Source organism: Dendrobates tinctorius, unplaced genomic scaffold, assembly GCF_039654945.1.
Source record: "Dendrobates tinctorius isolate UK_male_01 unplaced genomic scaffold, ASM3965494v1 ptg000214l, whole genome shotgun sequence".
Classification (NCBI taxonomy): Eukaryota; Metazoa; Chordata; class Amphibia; order Anura; family Dendrobatidae; genus Dendrobates; species Dendrobates tinctorius.
In genome coordinates, this window is record NW_027361881.1 from 1,109,298 (window position 1) to 1,129,850 (window position 20,553).

The 20,553-nt window shown below is 42.6% G+C and overlaps 1 protein-coding gene and 1 non-coding gene across 4 annotated transcripts in view; one reads left to right on the forward strand and one right to left on the reverse strand.

The window, feature by feature from the left end:
* Positions 1-2,690: 2,690 nt before the first annotated feature.
* MTHFSD (methenyltetrahydrofolate synthetase domain containing) overlaps positions 2,691-20,553 on the forward strand; it is a 176,889-nt gene continuing 159,026 nt past the window's right edge. For 2 of the 3 annotated variants that reach the window (XM_073554881.1, XM_073554880.1), the window contains exon 1: positions 2,691-2,931. In XM_073554881.1, the coding sequence (XP_073410982.1) occupies positions 2,832-2,931 (100 nt within the window). In that variant the 5' untranslated portion in view covers positions 2,691-2,831. Of the gene's footprint in view, positions 2,932-3,758; positions 3,931-20,553 lie in introns of those variants that run through there. The other variant, XM_073554882.1, reaches the window with a different exon arrangement.
* On the reverse strand, positions 17,851-17,922 carry TRNAQ-UUG (transfer RNA glutamine (anticodon UUG)). The gene has a single exon. It is a non-coding gene; the product is annotated as a tRNA-Gln (tRNA).

A 20,553-nucleotide genomic window follows, 5' to 3' on the forward strand; every position in this document is an offset into this window, starting at 1 on the left:
GCAGCAAATCTGGGCGGAATCTTCCGCAGCATGTGCACAGCGGATTTGGTTTTCCATAGGTTTACATGGTACAGTACACTGCATGGAAAACTGCTGCGGATCCGCAGGGCCAAATCCGCAACGTGTGCACAGATCCTAATTCGTCAGGTCACAAACCGCCGACCTGGGGCTTGTGATGTACAGAAAAAGGCAGGAATAAGTCCAGGAAATAAACGCAGAATTCCGAGGCAGAAAAGCAATCCTCGCATAAAACCGGAACAAAAAACTCAACGTGTGAAAGTGTCAGTGTTGTCCCATCACTATACAGTGTCCTGTGACCGGACGATCGGTGCGATTCCTGCACCCTGTGATGATTATTGATAAATATTTGTACTTTTCATCACTGGATACAATTGTATCAAACCTTGCGTAAGTGAACGTTCCGGACGGTTTTTAACCCCTCGTTGTACATAATTATTGCTACTAAAAGTCTACCAGAACATTCAAGAACTTTTATTCCTAAATTTGCTAAAACGTTGTCTCCATGTGATTGGGCGCCGGCCTCTTAACCCTTCGTTGGATCTGATGCAATGTAACGGATCTCTTGCTGTTTCTGGAACATCACAGCTGAACCTGAGACGTGACTGATGGGTTGATTTCTGCAGCAGTTGGTCCCCCTGAGTGAGAGGCCTATTTTCCCGCCATCACTTTGATTTCTGGCTCGGCGGGGGCCCTTTAAACCGCCCTGTAATGTAAATTCTGCTTTTTGATCTTTTTCCTATTTACTTTGCAGCGAGGTCATTTCTTATGATAGCTGCTGAGCTCAAAAAATTCATCTTCATCTCTGACCGTGGGATAAACTTGGCTTTTTCCCCCCTTAAAAGAAGAAAAGCTTTTTGCAAAATTGAAAACCTCTTCGGGTTTTATTTTTGGGATTTTTTTTTCCTTTAAGTCAATTTAATGACACTGCAAATGCCACATAAAAAACCTCCAGTCATCAGGATGTAACCTGCCAGGACGGGAAATGACAGCGACTGCGGACGAGTCCGTGGCCGGGACTGGCGCTGCCAACGCGTCTGCCCTCACTAAGTCACCGGAAAATGCTAGGCTGGGAATTACTCCTGACCACCAAAAGATGCAACAGTGGGGGAGAAGGAAAGAACGCTGCGCAAGGGAAACGTGGTGCAGACCCCACGCCGTCCTTTTATCTGCCACTCGATGGTCCAGAAATCCTGATAATCTGGCAAGTGGAAAAAGTCCCATCCAGAGGTGCAACTTTATGCCCCTGGCCCCCAATGCAAGACCCTCACCTTTCATCTGCCATTTATGATACTGGTGTCTGCTAAGGGGATGTTCACATTTGGAGGCTTTTTTCACCTTAAATGGATGTATTAGGGGCTAAATATTATTTTTGCAATTAAAATTTGTACACCTTTTACACTATACAGCCGAGGTGCCGTACTGTCTATTGCTGGCTGCAGAATGAGTTAACTGAGAATCTGTCAGTGAGCTCCTTCAAATTGAACTCTTTATTGGCTCTTGCAGACATCTGTGCAGATCAGTCCGAGCATGGACCGCTAATATATGTGCAGATCCCCTCGAGTGTGACAGCCTCATAAAAATAAGGTCCGACCAATTTGCTCGATCGTCTCCGGGAGCCCTTACCTGATTTTGTCTGAACATCTCTCAGCTGATCTCTGACTATAGATGACGTCACCCCTATAGCATTGCCCCTGGGTTGGAGGAGCACATCCTGTCTTATATATACATATGACTGTTTTGTATCTTTTAGTATTTATTTAGTTACTTTTTATATTATATTTGTGCCGTCTTCCTCAATATTTGGCCTCCGCTGTGCTCCATGTTACCGGTTTTGAAACCACCGCCCCTCCCCTGGCCTGTGCCCATCTCCCATCTGTGTAGGTGACACTGCGTGCCCCCCTGACCCCTCATTCCTTCCTTAATTGGGGCTTTCCTGGTGATTTGCGGCACTTTGCACGGAGGTGTGAACACTTTTTAGTGTGACAGCGACAGACAGCTTCTTATGGGACCAGGCGCCGCATCATATCACACAGTGATGGACGAGCTACAGAAGAACTTCACATGTGCCGATGAATCGCTCAAGTAGTAATTCCCCAATGTAGTGACATTATCAGAGTCTCTTCTAGCTGCTTTCTGATAATGTGATCTGGGGGATCTGCATTACCCTAATAGTCAGAGATGAGCGAATTCGATGCAAATTCAAGTCAGATTTTATTAAATTCTTTAAGTAAATGTGAGCAATTTGCATTTTGATTTAATAATAATAATCTTTATTTTTATATAGCGCTAACATATTCCGCAGCACTTTACAGTTTGCACACATTTTCATCACTGTCCCCGATGGGGCTCACAATCTAAATTCCCTATCAGTATGTCTTTGGAATGTGGGAGGAAACTGGAGTGCCCGGAGGAAACCCACACAAACACAGGGAGAACATACAACCTCCTTGCACCCAGGACCCCAGCGCTGCAAGGCTGCAGTGTTAACCACTGATCCACCGTGCTGCCCATTGATTTGCTCAAATTATAAAAATAAAAATACACTCTGCATATTTACCCATTGCAGAAGATTGAATCAATCACACAAGACTGAGATGACCTCAGTCACAACAGACAGGTGTTCCCATAATGTCACATCACATGGTATAGCACAGCCAATCAGGAGAGACTATCGGAGCCTGTGTAACAGCAGAGGCAGGGAATGCAGCAGCCACTTTTTGGGTGATTTAGGATAGTGATAGGGCCTCACCAATATAATATATGAAGGAAATGAGAGAATGTCATCTGCAAATAATATAGAGATTCAATAGATGAGAAATGAGAGAGACAGGAGAGGAGCCAGCAGCAGTGTGATTGGTCAGAGATACGGTGGAGCTGCCTCTGAAGTAAGCATCGTTCCTTTCTTCATTAGTAAGTAGTAATTGAACCGTGCATGTTACCTTTTGCACACCTGTTTTGCTAGTCCCATACAAGACATACCTATATGCAGCCTGCTGCCACATTTTGCTTTCTGTGCATGCACCATTCTACCTCGCATTTCTTGTTACGTCCTTCATGGTAACACCTGAATTATTGGGGTTGAAAAAGATGGGTAAAAGCTAATTATAGTGTTGTACAAAGTGTCTAGGAAAGAAAAAGTGGCAATGAATGGGGAAGTGTAAAACAAAAGGGAAACCTTAGCACCGCTAAGAATGTGGGAGCCGCTGCTAGCAGTAGTACCGCCACCACTGGCACCAGCAGAAGTACTACCCAACGCAGGTTACAGTTCACCTTCATGGCTTCCAGCATGAGTATTACTGATGTGCAGGAAAGGGTGTAATGGAATATGCTGCCCATCACTGGTCTCAGGCTCAGAGGGATGAGGTTACCTCTGACAGCGACACCATCAGTTTGAGACAGGATTCTGCACAGAACACACTGCCTAATCACAAATGACTAAAAGTGAGAATTTGGTTACTATTTTTTTTTTTTTTTTGCATGAAGGGTCTGTCAGTGTTAATAAATGGGCTGTTGGTTACCACCCGTTACCATCTGCTCCTTTGGTGAGCCCACACTTGCGTTAAACTAATTAGCAAAGCTACTAAAGACTCAAAGTCTCCAAAAATTAATTTTAAACAGCACAAAAAGGCAGCAACACTTACCTGCCCAGATCTTGGAACAAATGCTCTACAGGATGCAACCAGCCCATAAAGCAAGATGTTAGCAACACAAGTGCAAAATACCAGATCAACAGCCACGCTCCACCTACCCATTCCTGGAGAGAGTGACTGCCCAGTGTGCAATTGCGCAATAAGGGCCCGCATAGGGCGTTGTTCACAGCTTGCAAGGGACTGGATGCAGTCCTAGGAGACCTCAGAGTGTTACAGACTTCTTGCCAGGACACCTGGAGACTTTGTATTATGGTGATTTGTGAGTGAATTGATTTTCTGTTAATCCATTTTTCCATAAATGTTTTTCGGATCTGTTGACTTCAAATTTCAAAAGACTCAATCGTCTCTGATAATGGCTTCATCTGTGGTCTGAATCCCAGTGATAAACTTCCCCACTAGGGGGAGCCAACACATTTGTGCCACACTGGTGACCTCCCCCTAGTGGTGGCTGCAGACAGACACAATCTTTTCATGTCTGTGCAGGAGATTTGGAGCTCTGTACCAGATTCTGGCCATTTAGCTGTTTAAGGCAACTAAGGATAAAAATAGTATAGGCCGACGTTCACTGTAAAGGATGTGTGTATAGGGCCAGGTCCAGAGGAATCCCCTCTCCCCTGACTGCACCTCCTTCCTTTAGTGCATGGCTCACTGACAGGTCCTATCAGACCCTCGCTCTCTATACCTGCTCTTCCTAAACCATCAATGTCACTCAGCACCAACAACAAAAAAATCAGGAAACCAAGAGAAGAATAATCTGACCCCACTCGCATGCTGTACGACCCCCGGACGCAGGATCCTGCTCTATACATTCTCCTGAGTCGACAGTAAAGGGACAGTCCAGACTTGGGTAAATGACGCGCCGTCATTGTATCATGACACGTTCTGCAACTCTCTAATACGGCCTGAGATGTTATCCTTCTCTTTGATTGGAGACAGTGTATGGCAACATCATCAAATAATCGATGGAGAAAGATGGAACTTGATAGACCTGAGTCTTTATATGAAATCTATTACTCCTCACAGCTGAGGGTTTGTTACAGTTGTAAGTCTAAATAATCCTCCATGAGCCAATCACAGAGGCTGGTACCCTCTCTCCTTTCCTGACAGTTTGTCCAAACTGTTTGTCTCACAGAGGACTGTCTAGGCTGGAAACGACTGTAACAAACCCTCAGCTGTGAGAGTTAGGTCTGCTCCGGCTTTCAGCTTCTGAATGCAACAAGAATGTTTCAATTTACTGATATCGAGCAGAATTCTGTAAAACGGAGTGACACAAGGTCCAGCATTTATTAATCACCTAACAAGCAGAAAAGTCATTGAACGGCCAAATACAAGTGGGCGTGGGCTTCAGTGGGTGGGCGTGGTTTGCAAATTTTAAGCTGATTTATTGAGAAAATAGTGCAAATTTTGGTGTAAACCGTAGTGGACACAGATCTTACATTCTGATTTTTCAACAGTTCCGAATATAAGAGACAACGGCTCTTCCAATCCCTCCTAGGCCATCGCTGCTTCGTCACACCAGTCTCAGTACTTGGCACCAGTTGTCCACAGTGGTGAGGCTGTCTTCGCAGGACACTGGATGGCAGCACATTAGGATTTTTGGCACCACATTGCCGATTTGTAGTATCTTCTTGGGGAATGTTTGGGGTCTGTCCCCCTAACTACTGTGACCTGCAGCCCCCCCTAGCTCCTGTGACCCGCTGCCCCCTCCCCGACTCCTGTGTCCCGCTGTCCTCCCCGACTCCTGTGTCCCGCTGTCCTCCCCGACTCCTGTGTCCCGCTGACTCCTGGCTGCGCCCCTGACTCCTGTTTCCAGCTGACGCCCTGACTCCTGTGACTTGCTGCCCTCTGACTCCTGACTGCGCCCCTGACTCCTGTTTCCAGCTGACGCCTTGACTCCTGTGACTTGCTGCCCTCTGACTCCTGGCTGCGCCCCTGACTGCTGTGACTTGCTTCCCCCTGACTCCTGTGTCCCGCTGTCCTCCCCAACTCCTGTGTCCCGCTGACTCCTGGCTGCGCCACTGACTCCTGACTGCGCCCCTGACTCCTGTTTCCAGCTGACGCCCTGACTCCTGTGACCTGCTGCCCACCACTCGCCCCATATCTCTACTTAGACCCTTCTCTAATGGTGGTGTCTTCTTTGGCCACAATTCTAACGTTTCGAGTCGCTGATCAGTCGCCCGCAGCTCCGCAGTCAGCAGCGCCATCCTGAGAGCAGCACAGAGGCAGCGGCCACGTACAACCTACGGTCAGATAGAGATTTCACAAGGATTAACACAATCTGCTTCTGATTCAGCTCAGGAGGAACAAAACGACCATTAAGATATTGTCTGGCAGGAGCCCAAACCTTCACCGCTGGGAGCCCGGAATAAAACCGCTTCTCTTTCAGCATTTGGCTGGAACCGCGGGGTTGCCGGACGTACAGAGGGCGCGAGGAGGCAGAGCGATCATCTAATGGGGGGATAAAGTCAGGTCTGTGCACAGAATGGGGCTTGTGTGCCATGGATGGGGCGGACCCCGGACAGGATATAATAGTGCCATATAGTGCAATGATGTAACACTGCCATGTTGTGCCTAGCGCCTGCCATTGTGTGCGCCATAATACAGTACTCGTATAAAACCAGTGCCATATAATGCCCGTGTAATACTGCCATATTGTGCCCAATAGCGTGCACGTTATATTCCCAGCTAAGAGCAGCATACAGAGACATGTAAAAGTCTGTGCACCCCTGGTCAGAATGACTGTTATTGTGAACAGTTAGGCAAGTTGAAGACGACATCAGCAGAGAATCTGAGGCTGCGGTGTAGTATCTGTGTATGATGTGGCGGATCCGTGTCTGACGGGCGAAGAGGATGGATCCTTAGGTTGTGATTGGGCCTCGGACTGCCGTTTAGGGTCTATGCATTTTTCCATCCAGGACTCATCGGTAACAATGGAGGCGTTTTATTACGATTTGATATCTCCGCATCGGGTCCTCATTTCGAGAGCGCTGACAGCGCCGCCCGGCCCCCATGCGGTGTGTATATACATCCATACGTGCAATGAATGGCGGGTGATGAGAGAAGCCGAGCAGCGTTCCCGGGAATATCTGTGAATGCAGAGCCTTCTCGCCTCCATCTCTCCCCAGCTCACGGTCATGACCTCCGCAGGCCTCGGCGTGCCAGGGATCTGGAGGCCGAATTATCACGTTTTACCCCCGATCCCTGACAACGCGTGTCTGGAGTCTGTTGAATATGGAAAGAGACACAGCGAGCGATTTCTTGGAACTTCACCCCGGTCATGTGGAGCGGAGACTGTGAGGCTTCAGTATCTGGGATCAGCGCAATGCCAATATCTAATCCCTGCCCTCCGCCCCATGTGCAAAGTGAGCAGGACGGAGCGAGGCGCAAACCAGCCAAAAACCGCAAGGAAAACCCACCGAACAGGCAGCAGAGGGGCAGCAACGTATGGCGGCATACGGGAGGAAACGCATGGCAAACACCGTTTTTGAACGCTCAGGAAACGGGTCTCCTTCCCAGAAAACGCGCGTCTTTTGGGCTATAGGAAATAGCCTTAGGCTGTGTGCCCACGTAGCGTTTTTTAAAGCATTTTTGATGCGTTTTTCAGGGTCAAACAGCATCAAAAACACTTAAAAGAAGCATTCCACTCATTTAAAAGCATTTTGGCCTTATTGTGCCAATGGATGCGTTTTGTTTTTTTTTGTTTTCTTTTACCGCTAAGGAAACGCTTAGAGCTAAAAAACGCAGCATGTTTATTAATTTCCGCTTAGGTACACGTTTTTGGCAATTTCCGATAGTCCAAAAGTCGCATGGAAAAAACACATCAAAAACGCGCGGAAAAAACACGCGTTTTCTGGGAAGGAGAACCCATTTCCTGAGCGTTTAAAAAAACGCTACATGGGCACATAGCCTTACTTCTACAATGGCAACACCAAGGACGGCCCCGGGCAATTCTACTAGTCATATACTTGTACATAGGGGCAGTATTATAGTAGTTATATTCTTGTACATAGGGGCAGTATTATAGTAGTTATATTCTTGTATATAGGGAGCAGTATTATAGTAGTTATATTCTTGTACATAGGAGCAGTATTATAGTAGTTATATTCTTGTACATAGGAGCAGTATTATAGTAGTTATATTCTTGTACATAGGGGCAGTATTATAGTAGTTATATTCTTGTACATAGGGGCAGTATTATAGTAGTTATATTCTTGTACATAGGGGCAGTATTATAGTAGTTATATTCTTGTACATAGGGGCAGTATTATAGTAGTTATATTCTTGTACATAGGAGCAGTATTATAGTAGTTATATTCTTGTACATAGGGGCAGTATTATAGTAGTTATATTCTTGTACATAGGGGCAGTATTATAGTAGTTATATTCTTGTACATAGAGGGCAGTATTATAGTAGTTATATTCTTGTACATAGGGGGCAGTATTATAGTAGTTATATTCTTGTACATAGGGGGCAGTATTATAGTAGTTATATTCTTGTACATAGGGGCAGTATTATAGTAGTTATATTCTTGTACATAGGGGCAGTATTATAGTAGTTATATTCTTGTACATAGGGGCAGTATTATAGTAGTTATATTCTTGTACATAGGGGCAGTATTATAGTAGTTATATTCTTGTACATAGAGGGCAGTATTATAGTAGTTATATTCTTGTACATAGGGGGCAGTATTATAGTAGTTATATTCTTGTACATAGGGGGCAGTATTATAGTAGTTATATTCTTGTACATAGGGGCAGTATTATAGTAGTTATATTCCTGTACACAGGAACAGTATTATAGTAGTTATATTCCTGTACACAGGAGCAGTATTATAATAGTTATATTCTTGTACATAGGAGCAGTATTATAGTAGTTATATTCTTGTACATAGGGGCAGTATTATAGTAGTTATATTCTTGTACATAGGGGGCAGTATTATAGTAGTTATATTCTTGTACATAGGAGCAGTATTATAGTAGTTATATTCTTGTACATAGGAGCACTATTATAGTAGTTATATTCTTGTATATAGGGGCAATATTATAGTAGTTATATTCTTGTACATAGGGGCAGTATTATAGTAGTTATATTCTTGTACATAGGGGCAGTATTATAGTAGTTATATTCTTGTACATGGGGGCAGTATTATAGTAGTTATATTCTTGTACCTAGGGGCAGTATTATAGTAGTTATATTCTTGTACATAGGAGGCCGTATTATAGTAGTTATATTCTTGTACATAGGGGCAGTATTATAGTAGTTATATTCTTGTACATAGGGGGCAGTATTATAGTAGTTATATTCTTGTACATAGGGGCAGTATTATAGTAGTTATATTCTTGTACATAGGAGGCCGTATTATAGTAGTTATATTCTTGTACATAGGGGCAGTATTATAGTAGTTATATTCTTGTACATAGGAGCAGTATTATAGTAGTTATATTCTTGTATATAGGGGGCAGTATTATAGTAGTTATATTCTTGTACATAGGAGCAGTATTATAGTAGTTATATTCTTGTACATAGGGGCAGTATTATAGTAGTTATATTCTTGTACATAGGGGCAGTATTATAGTAGTTATATTCTTGTACATAGGAGCAGTATTATAGTAGTTATATTCTTGTACATAGGGGCAGTATTATAGTAGTTATATTCTTGTATATAGGAGGCAGTATTATTGTAGTTATATTCTTGTACATAGGAAGTAGTATTATAGTAGTTATATTCTTGTACATAGGAGCAGTATTATAGTAGTTATATTCTTGTATATAGGAGGCAGTATTATTGTAGTTATATTCTTGTACATAGGAGGCAGTATTATAGTAGATATATTCTTGTACATAGGGGGCAGTATTATAGTAGTTATATTCTTGTACATAGAGGCAGTATTATAGTAGTTATATTCTTGTACATAGAGGCAGTATTATAGTAGTTATATTCTTGTACATAGGGGGCAGTATTATAGTAGTTATATTCTTGTACTTAGGGGTAGTATTATAGTAGTTATATTCTTGTACATAGGGGGCAGTATTATAGTAGTTATATTCTTGTACATAGGGGCAGTATTATAGTAGTTATATTCTTGTACATAGGGAGCAGTATTATAGTAGTTATATTCTTGTATATAGGAGCAGTATTATAGTAGTTATATTCTTGTACATAGGGGCAGTATTATAGTAGTTATATTCTTGTATATAGGAGCAGTATTATAGTAGTTATATTCTTGTACATAGGAGCAGTATTATAGTAGTTATATTCTTGTACATAGGGGCAGTATTATAGTAGTTATATTCTTGTACATAGGGAGCAGTATTATAGTAGTTATATTCTTGTACATAGGAGCAGTATTATAGTAGTTATATTCTTGTACATAGGGGGCAGTTTTATAGTAGTTATATTCTTATACATAGGGGGCAGTATTATAGTAGTTATATTCTTGTACATAGGAGCAGTATTATAGTAGTTATATTCTTGTACATAGAAGCAGTATTATAGTAGTTATATTCTTGTACATAGGGGGCAGTATTATAGTAGTTATATTCTTGTACATAGGGGCAGTATTATAGTAGTTATTTTCTTGTACATGGGGGCAGTATTATAGTAGTTGTATTCTTGTACATAGGGGCAGTATTATTTTCCTGTATGTAAGGGCAGTTTTATATGCTTTAATGCTCTTCTTCACTGACTGTATATAACCCTTTGGATGTATTTGGCGCGCCGCAGCACATACAGATGCTCATGTTTCAGCATTGAGCTCGGGTGACTTTGGTTCAGGACACGGTAAATAGGGAAACAGTTCAGTTATTACCTGGGGAGAAGTTATTGTGATTTATAGCGGAGGATCAATCCTTCCTTCGCTGCAGTATCCTGAATGTAATGTGTTGAGTGATTCGGTTTTCCTGAATGAATAGAAACTCCAGTGATAATTGACCAGATTGTGTGGACGATCAGGCAAATGATGGGACCTGGGCCAGGACTGAGGTTACATGGGGAAAGTAACCACAGAGATGTCACTAAGTGTCCTGCTCTGGTCCTTCCGGAGGGTCGACAAACAGGAGGTTTCCCTAATCCATCTCTCAAATTGAGGCTATGTGCCCATGTAGCGATTCTCATGCACACCCTGCTCCCGGGAAAACGCATGTGGTTTTTGACGTGCTTTTTTAAGCGTTTTCCCATGTGTTTTTGCCCATATAATTGATGGTATGCGGAATCGTGGGTGATTCCGCAAAATTAATGAACATGCTGCGTTTTTACCGCTAAGCGATTCCGCAGCGGTAAAAAACGCACCATTTGCACAGCATGTGCGTTTTCTATTAAGAATGCATGGAATGCTTTTTTTTTTAAGCGTTTCCGCGGCAGAATCGCACGTTTAGAAACGCCGCAGAAACGCTTAAACGCTAGGTGGGCACACAGCCTGAGAGTCACCGGAGACCTGATCTGACACCAAACAGGACAAGATCATCACTAGCAAAATACAATGTGAATGAGCAAAAGCGAAATCTAAATCAAAACCTTGTCCGACCTCGGTGACTGTGACTCCGCTCCTCGACACCGGCCATTTCTTGGAGCTTTTCGATATGATCTTGAGCAGCACATTGTGAGGTTTTGGTCTGTGGTGAGTCTGGTGACATCTTTTCCTGGGAGACTCCTCGCTGATGCAGGACAACTACCTGGGGTCTTGCTGCCACACTCAGCCTCACCATGGTCAGTGATCTGTGACATGATCTGTCTTCCACAACCTCACCTTTGTAGCAGAGTTTGGCTTTTCCTCACCCAGTATTCAACCTCTTACACATCGGTGTTTGTTTCAGTCAATGACAGTATGTTACCTTATATATAAAAAGAACGGTCATTACACACCCGACTGCAGTCCTACAAAGCATCGGACTGTGACAGTTGACGTCAGGAAGCGATGGAGGCGACGGGCGGTCACCAGATAATGATGATCCAGGCAACGGGCGGTCACGAGATACTGAAGGTGGAGGCGACGGGCAGTCACCAGATACTGAAGGTGGAGGCGATGGGCGGTCATGAGATGCTGATGATAGAGGAGACGGACATACACCAAATAATGATGATGAAGGTGACAGGCGGTCACCAGATACTGATAATGGAGGCAATAACCCGAGCGTCTCCTGTATATAATTATATATGTACAGCCGGTATAACCTAGGCATCTCCTGTATATAATTATATATGTACAGCCGGTATAACCTGGGCATCTCCTGTATATAATTATATATGTACAGCCGGTATAACCTGGGCATCTCCTGTATATAATTATATATGTACAGCTGGTATAACCTGTGCATCTCCTGTATATAATTATATATGTACAGCAGATATAACCTGGGCATGTCCTGTATATAATTATATATGTACAGCCGGTATAACCTGGCATCTCCTGTATATAATTATATATGTACAGCAGATATAACCTGGGCATCTCCTGTATATAATTATATATGTACAGCAGATATAACCTGGGCATGTCCTGTATATAATTATATATGTACAGCCGGTATAACCTGGCATCTCCTGTATATAATTATATATGTACAGCCGGTATAACCTGGACATCTCCTGTATATAATTATATATGTACAGCAGATATAACCTGGGCATCTCCTGTATATAATTATATATGTACAGCAGATATAACCTGGGCATGTCCTGTATATAATTATATATGTACAGCCGGTATAACCTGGCATCTCCTGTATATAATTATATATGTGCAGCTGGTATAACCTGGGCATCTCCTGTATATAATTATATATGTACAGCAGATATAACCTGGGCATCTCCTGTATATAATTATATATGTACAGCCGGTATAACCTGGCATCTCCTGTATATAATTATATATGTGCAGCTGGTATAACCTGGGCATCTCCTGTATATAATTATATATGTGCAGCTGGTATAACCTGGGCATCTCCTGTATATAATTATATATGTACAGCCGGTATAACCTGGGCATCTCCTGTATATAATTATATATGTACAGCCGGTATAACCTGGACATCTCCTGTATATAATTATATATGTACAGCTGGTATAACCTGGGTATCGCCTGTATATAATTATATATTTACAGCTGGTATAACCTGGGCATCTCATGTGTATTATTATATATGTACAGCTGGTATAACCTGAGCATCTCCTGTGTATAATTATATATGTACAGCCGGTATAACTTGGCATCTCCTGTATATAATTATATATGTACAGCCGGTATAACCTGGGCATCTCCTGTATATAATTATATATGTACAGCCGGTATAACCCGGGCACCTCCTGTATATAATTATATATGTACAGCTGGTATAACCCGGGCATCTCCTTTATATAATTATATATGTACAGCCGGTATAACCTGGGCATCTCCTGTATATAATTATATATGTACAGCCGGTATAACCTGGGCATCTCCTGTATATAATTATATATGTACAGCCGGTATAACCTGGGCATCTCCTGTATATAATTATATATGTACAGCCGGTATAACCTGGGCATCTCCTGTATATAATTATATATGTACAGCCGGTATAAGCTGGGCATCTCCTGCATATAATTATATATGTACAGCTGGTATAACCTGGGCATCTCCTGTATATAATTATATATGTACAGCCGGTATAACCTGGGCATCTCCTGTATATAATGATATATGTACAGTCGGTATAACCTGGGCATTTCCTGTATATAATTATATATGTACAGCCGGTATAACCTGGGCATCTCCTGTATATAATGATATATGTACAGTTGGTATAACCTGGGCATTTCCTGGCATGTAACTATGCATGCGGAGCTGGTATAACCTGGGCAGGTTGAGGATGAGGGTCCTGATCCCTTCTTGGCTATAACACTCCAGTTTTGCTGTTTATTGTAGAGGAAATGAAGCTGAAAGTAAATTTAGAACAAAATTGGGTGTTACGGGAAGGTGAGACTGGACGTCGGCCTAAGTGGCATGTTCCCTCCTGAAAAGTAAAGGCTGCTGAAATCTGGGAGACGCTCTGGAGATTGAAGTTGACATATGAGCAGTAAGGCTGTAATTATGCCGCGCACAAAGTAGTTAGTGGTATGTAAAATAATCCCCCTGATTACATGTTGGGGGTGCGGATCTCACATTCGGGACCATCCGCTCATTACTTCTTACGGACACTTGACAAATGATCATGTGTTTTTCCCATTTCCCTGAGGGGTCACATGACGCCCCCCTCTCATTCTCTTTCAGCGCCGGCGTTCCTTACAATTGATCACGTTATGGTGCTTTTTCAATATAATGTAATAATTGCAAAGTGATCCCTGTTCCATCCCCCGTACTTTCCAGTATCTCTGCTTGCTGTCAGTGGGGAGCTAACAAACTCTAGCGTGTAAGTTGCTGGTTCTAAGACAAGCAGCACGGTTTATAAAAATGTATAAAAATGCGCCCGCCCGCCATGGGACAAAGGGAAAGCGAAGCTCGGCAGCGGGAAAACATAGTTTGTATGCAGTTTCTGACTATTTTACCATTTCTGCTTGCTGTCAGTGAATGGAAATCATTTTGCTTATATTGAGAGGATTAAAAACCTGGATTGAAATGATATTTCTCACAGCTGAGGGTTTGTTACTAATACAGCAAGTGTAGACAACACTTCAGGAGCTTTTCAGCTTGGGCTACAGTCTGATATATTTACCTGCACTGATACATTGTAACAAACTATTAGCAGAGGAGAGAGGCTTGTGCTGCCGATAAATCGTTTAGGCGAAATCATATAGACTGAACACTCAGAGAAGCGAAGGATTTCTGCTCTCCAGTCTCTTTACAGGACCTGTTCAGAAGCAGCAACAGCACTGAGGACATTATGCAGCATAGAATCATAGAATCGTAGAGTTGGAAGGGACCTCCTGGGCCATCTGGTCCAACCCCCTGCTCAAAGCAGGATTCGCTAAATCATCCCAGTCAGATGTCTGTCCAGCCTCTGTTTGAAGACTTCCATTGAAGGAGAACTCACCACTTCTCGTGGCAGCCTGTTCCACTCATTGATCACTCTAACTGTCAAAAAGTTTTTTCTAATATCTAATCTGTGTCTCCTCCCATTCAGTTTCATCCCATTGCTTCTAGTCTTTCCTTGTGCAAATGAGAATAAAGTTGATCCTTCTACAATGTGACAGCCCTTTAGATATTTGTAGACAGCTATTAAGTCTCCTCTCAGTCTTCTCTTTTGCAAACTAAACATTCCCAAATCCTGCAACCTTTCCTCATAAGACAGGGTTTGCAGACCGGTCACCATTCTGGTCGCTCTTTTCTGAACTTGCTCCAGTTTGTTGATGTCTTTTTTAAAATGTGGTGCCCAAAACTGGACACAATATTCCAGATGAAGTCTGACCAAAGAGGAGTAGAGGGAAATAATGACTTCACGTGATCTAGACTGTATGCTTCTGTTAATACATCCTAGAATTGCATTTGCCTTTTTTGCTGCTGCATCACACTGTTGACTCATATTCAGTCTGTGATCTATTAGTATACCCAAGTCTTTTTCACATGTGCTGTTGCTTAGCCCTATTCCTCCCAATCTGTATATGCTTTTTTCATTTTTATTGCCCAGATGTAGTACTTTGCATTTCTCCCTGTTAAAAACCATTCTGTTAGTTGCTGCCCACTTCTCCAGTTTATTTAAATCTTTTTGAATCCTCTCTCTCTCTTCTCTAGTATTAGCTATCCCTCCTAGCTTTGTGTCATCAGCAAATTTAATCAGTTTACCCTCAATTCCTTCATCTAAATCGTTGATAAAGATGTTGAACAATACAGGGCCCAGGACAGAGCCCTGTGGTACCCCACTTGAGACATTCTTCCAACTGGATGTGCAGCCATTTATGACCACTCTTTGGGTCCGATCACTAAGCCAGTTATGAATCCACCTAACAGTTGCCTTGTCCATTCCATACTTAGTCATTTTTTCAATAAGGATTGTATGAGAGACTTTGTCAAATGCTTTGCTGAAGTCAAGATATACTATATCTACAGCATTTCCCTGATCCACCCAATCAGTGATACCGTCATAGAAGGAAATTAAGTTAGTCTGACATGACTTATTAGTTACAAACCCATGTTGACTCTGTTTAATCACTTCATTCTTATCCAGGTATTGACATACATGTTGTTTAATAATTTGTTCAAAGATCTTTCCTGGTATAGAAGTCAGACTCACCGGCCTATAGTTGCCTGGGTCCACCTTCTTCCCCTTTTTGAAGATAGGAACAACATTTGCTCTTCTCCAGTCTTCTGGTACTTCTCCTGTTCTCCAAGAATTTTCAAAGATTGTGGAGAGGGGTTCAAAAATTTCTTCTGCTATCTCCTTCAGTACTCTGGGGTGTAATTCATCTGGACCTGGAGACTTGAATTCATTTAGGTTAGCTAAGTGTTTCCTCACTATCTTTCTGTTTATAGATATCCTGGATTCTTCTATTCCCTTAATAGGACAATGAATAACAGTTGATGTTACATTTCCTTTCTGAGAGAAAACAGATGCAAAATAGGAATTTAAAAGTTCAGCCTTCTCAACATCCTGTCTTACCATTTCATCATTTTCATCCTGTAAAAATACTATAGCATCTTTGACTTTTCTTTTACTTTTGACATCCCCAAAATCCTTTATTATTGCTTTTGACATCTCTTGTAAGCCTCAATTCATTTTCAGCTTTAGTAATCTGATTTGTGCCCTGCAGGTTCTGCAGACAGCATTATATTCTTCTTTAGATATGCCTCCCTCTTTCCATTTTATAAACATTTTTTTCTTCCTTTTTAGCATGTGCTTAAGTTCTGTGTTCATCCATCCTGGTTTCCTTAAATGCTTCCTATTCTTCCCTCTTTTCGGAATTGTTAACAACTGTGCTTTGAGAATTTCATTTTTCAAGATTTCCCATCCTTCCTGGACATTTTTGTCTTTAAGGATATCCAGCCATTGGATCCCTCCAATTCTCTTTCTGAATCCCTTAAAATCTGCCTTTCTGAAATCTAACCTTGACGTCTGAGTCTTCACAGGTCTTCCGCCTCTAGTTATCCAAAATTCTAAAATAGCATGGTCGCTACCTCCTAGGGTCCCAGCCACTATTACCTCCTCAACCATTTCCTCCCTGTTTATAAGGATTAGATCCAAGGTTGCAGTTCCCCTTGTTTTCTCCCTTACCTTTTGGAAGATAAAGTTGTCAGCAAGAGAGGATAAGAATTTCCTTGACCTGTTAGTTTTGCCTGAGAGAGATTCCCAACAAATGTCTGGATAGTTGAAATCTCCCATGACAACTATGTCATATTTTTTGGAGAACTTGGCCATTTGATGCATAAAGAGTTCATCCATATCTTCAGCTTGCACAGGCGGCCTGTAGCAAATGCCTACAATGGTGTCCTTTCCATTATTCTGTCCTTGTATTCTTACCCAAACAGTTTCCACAGAACTCCCAGTCTCTGAAGTTTCAATCTCTGTGCAGATATACGCGTTTCTAGCATACAATGCGACACCCCCTCCTCGTTTATCAAGTCTGTTTCTTGCAAATAAGTTGTATCCTTCTAGTCTTGTATTCCAATCATGTGTATTGTCCCACCAAGTTTCAGTGATTCCAATGACATCATATTTCTTTTCCTGTGTTAGTAGTTCCAATTCTCCTTGTTTGTTGCCCATGCTTTGTGCATTAGTATAGAAACATTTTAGTTTGTGATTGGTTTCTCTTTCTCCAATATTTTTATTAATTAGATTCTTTCGTCTTTGTTCTTCCTTTCCACTTCTAATAGCAGAGTTCTCAATAGCATTTGTCAGGTGTATGGCTTTTTCTGGTCTTTTGCTTCCCTTCCCATGTTGTTCTAGTTTAAAGCTCTCCTTACAAGTGTAGCAAGGCGACTTCCAAATACATGCTTTCCAGTCTTCGTAAGGTGCACCCCATCTCTAGCAAGTAGTCCATCGTATAAGTAGTTCACTCCGTGATCCAGAAATCCAAATCGTTGCTGACGGCACCATCGACGTAGCCAGTTGTTCACCTGCAGAATCTTATTCCACCTCCTTGTTCCATGGCCATCCACTGGGAGGATGGAAGAGAAGACCACCTGCGCTCCCAGTTCTTTCACTTTCTTGCCTAAGTCTTCAAAGTCTCTGCAGATGGTTTCCAGGTCGTTTCTTGCGAAATGTGTGCCCAGATTGCACTGAGATTTGAACTCAGATCACTGGATTCAAAGTCCAGAGTGCTAACCATTACACCATGGAACCAACCATCTACAGTACTGAGCTATATAGCTGTGAGTCCAGCACTGGGAGAAATGAAACCTTACTAGAGAGAAGCATCAGAATGGATAATATTTTTGAGCATTACTGTACAGTGAAGCTGTGAATCCAGCTCTACACCATGTTCCAAATTATTATGCAAATGATATTTTTCTCTGATTTTCCTAAGTGGTCGGTGCAAATCAGTCTAATAAAAGTCATCACCCGGTAGAGTATACATCGAATTTTATTGAAGAAACCTCCCAATGATAACAGTATAATCTCCAAAATTAATAAACACTCACAATGTGCTGTTCCAAATTATTAGGCACAGGAGAATTTCTAAACATTTGATATGTTGTAAAGAAGTGAAAATGCTCCTTTGTGGCATTTGCAGCATTAGGAGGTCACATTCACTAACAGGCCAAGTTACATGGTAACATGGGAACCCTTCTTTGATGTCACCTTCACAATTCTTGCATCCATTGAACTTGTGAGTTTTTGGAGAGTTTCTGCTTGGATTTCTCTGCATGAAGTCAGACTAGCTCCCAGAGCTGCTGTTTTGATGTGACCGGCCTCCCACCCTCATAGATCTTTTGCTTGATGATACTGCAAAGGTTCTCTACAGGGTTGAGGTCAGGGGAAGATGGTGGCTACACCATGAGTTTATCTCCTTATATGCCATAGCAGCCAATGATCAGAGGTATTCTTTGCAGCATGAGATGGTGAGTGGTCATGCATGAAGAGGATTTTGCTCCTAAAGACACATTTCTGCTTTTTATACCATGTAAGAAAGTTGTCAGTCAGAAATTCTATATACTTTGCAGAGGTCATTTTCACACCTTCAGGAACCTTAAAGAGCCCTACCAGCTGTTTCCCCATGATTCCGGCCCGAAACATGACTCCTCCACCTCCTTGCTGACGTCGCAGCCTTGTTGGGACATAGTGGCCATCCACCAACCATCCACTACTCCATCCATCTGGACCATCCAGGGTTGCTCAACACTCATCACTAAACAAGACTGTATGAAAATTAGTCTTCATGTATGTCTGGGCACACTGCAACCGTTTCTGCTTGTGAGCACTGTTTAGGGGTGGCCGAATAGTAGGTTTATGCACCACAGCAAGCCTTTGAAGGATCCTACACCTTGAGGTTCGAGGGACTCCAGAGGCACCAGCAGCTTCAATGATCTGTTTGCTGGTTTGTAATGGCTTTATAGCAGCTGCTCTGTTAATCCAATGACCTTGCCTGGCAGAAACCTTCCTCATTCTGCCTTTATCTGCACGAAACACATCTGTGCTCAGAATCCGCCACAAATCTCTTTCAACAGTACGATGATCACGCTTAAGTTTTCGAGAAATATCTAATGTTTTCATCCCTTGACCAAGGCATTGCACTATTTGATGCTTTTCAGCAGCAGAGAGATCCTTTTTCTTTCCCATGTTGCTTGAAAACTGTGACCTGCTCAATAGTGTGGAACATCCAGTTTTCCTTTTATTGGGCTCACATGGCAAACTAATTATCACAGGTATCCGAGATTGATTTCAGTGATCCAAAGCACCCTGAGACACAATACCATCAATGGTAAAACCAAAAGAAAAATGCTATGACACTTAAAACCAATTTGCATAATAATTTGGAACATGGTGTAGAGTGAGACATACACTTATTATAAAGTAATAGAACCAACCATGCAGCTGCTGCTGCTCTTTCATACGGGGGACTACACTTCTCTCATACCCCAAGATCAGACAATAGAGCAGGTGGAGGCGTTGGTCTGCTCCTATCACCAAAATGTACCTTTCAGGTTATCCCTCAACTACCCTCACTAGTCTTCCCTTCTTTTGAGGTCCATGCTGTCAGACTCTACACCCCCTTCTCCATGCGAGTGGCGGTGGTGTATCGTCCTCCCGGCCCCTCCTATCAGTTCCTGGATCATTTTGCCACTTGGCTTCCACATTTTCTCCTGTGACATCCCTACCCTCATCATGGGAGATTTCAACATCCCCATTGCTCTTCCCCTCTCACCATCTGCTACTCACCTTTTATCTCTAACCTCCTCGTTTGGCCTTTTGCAGCTTACTAATTCTCCAACGCATGAAGACGGGAACTCCCTCGACTTGGTCTTCTCTCGGCTTTGTGCAGTGGATGATTTTGCAAACTCCCCTCTCCCGCTCTCTGACCACAACCTTCTTTCATTCTCTATCAAGAACTGCCAGGCTGCTCAGGTCACCCCCACTGTCCAGACTTATAGAAACATACAGGCCATTAACACCCAGAAACTTCTGAAGAACTTGCAGTCTTCATTGGCCCCTATCTCCTCCCTCTCATGTCCTGACTCTGCACTGAAGCATTACAATGAAACACTTCAAAGTGCCCTGGATGAATTTGCACCCCCTATACATAGAACACCACAACGCAGACGGCGACAACCCTGGCACACGGTGCAAACACGTTTCCTGCAGCGGTGCTCCAGGTGCGCCGAACGTCTGTGGAGAAAATCCAATCTACCCGAAGATTTCATCCATTATAAGTTTATGCTTAGAACATACAACACTGCCCTTCACCTCTCCAAACAAACCTATTTCACCACCCTCATCACCTCACTGTCCAATAACCCGAAACGTCTCTTTGAC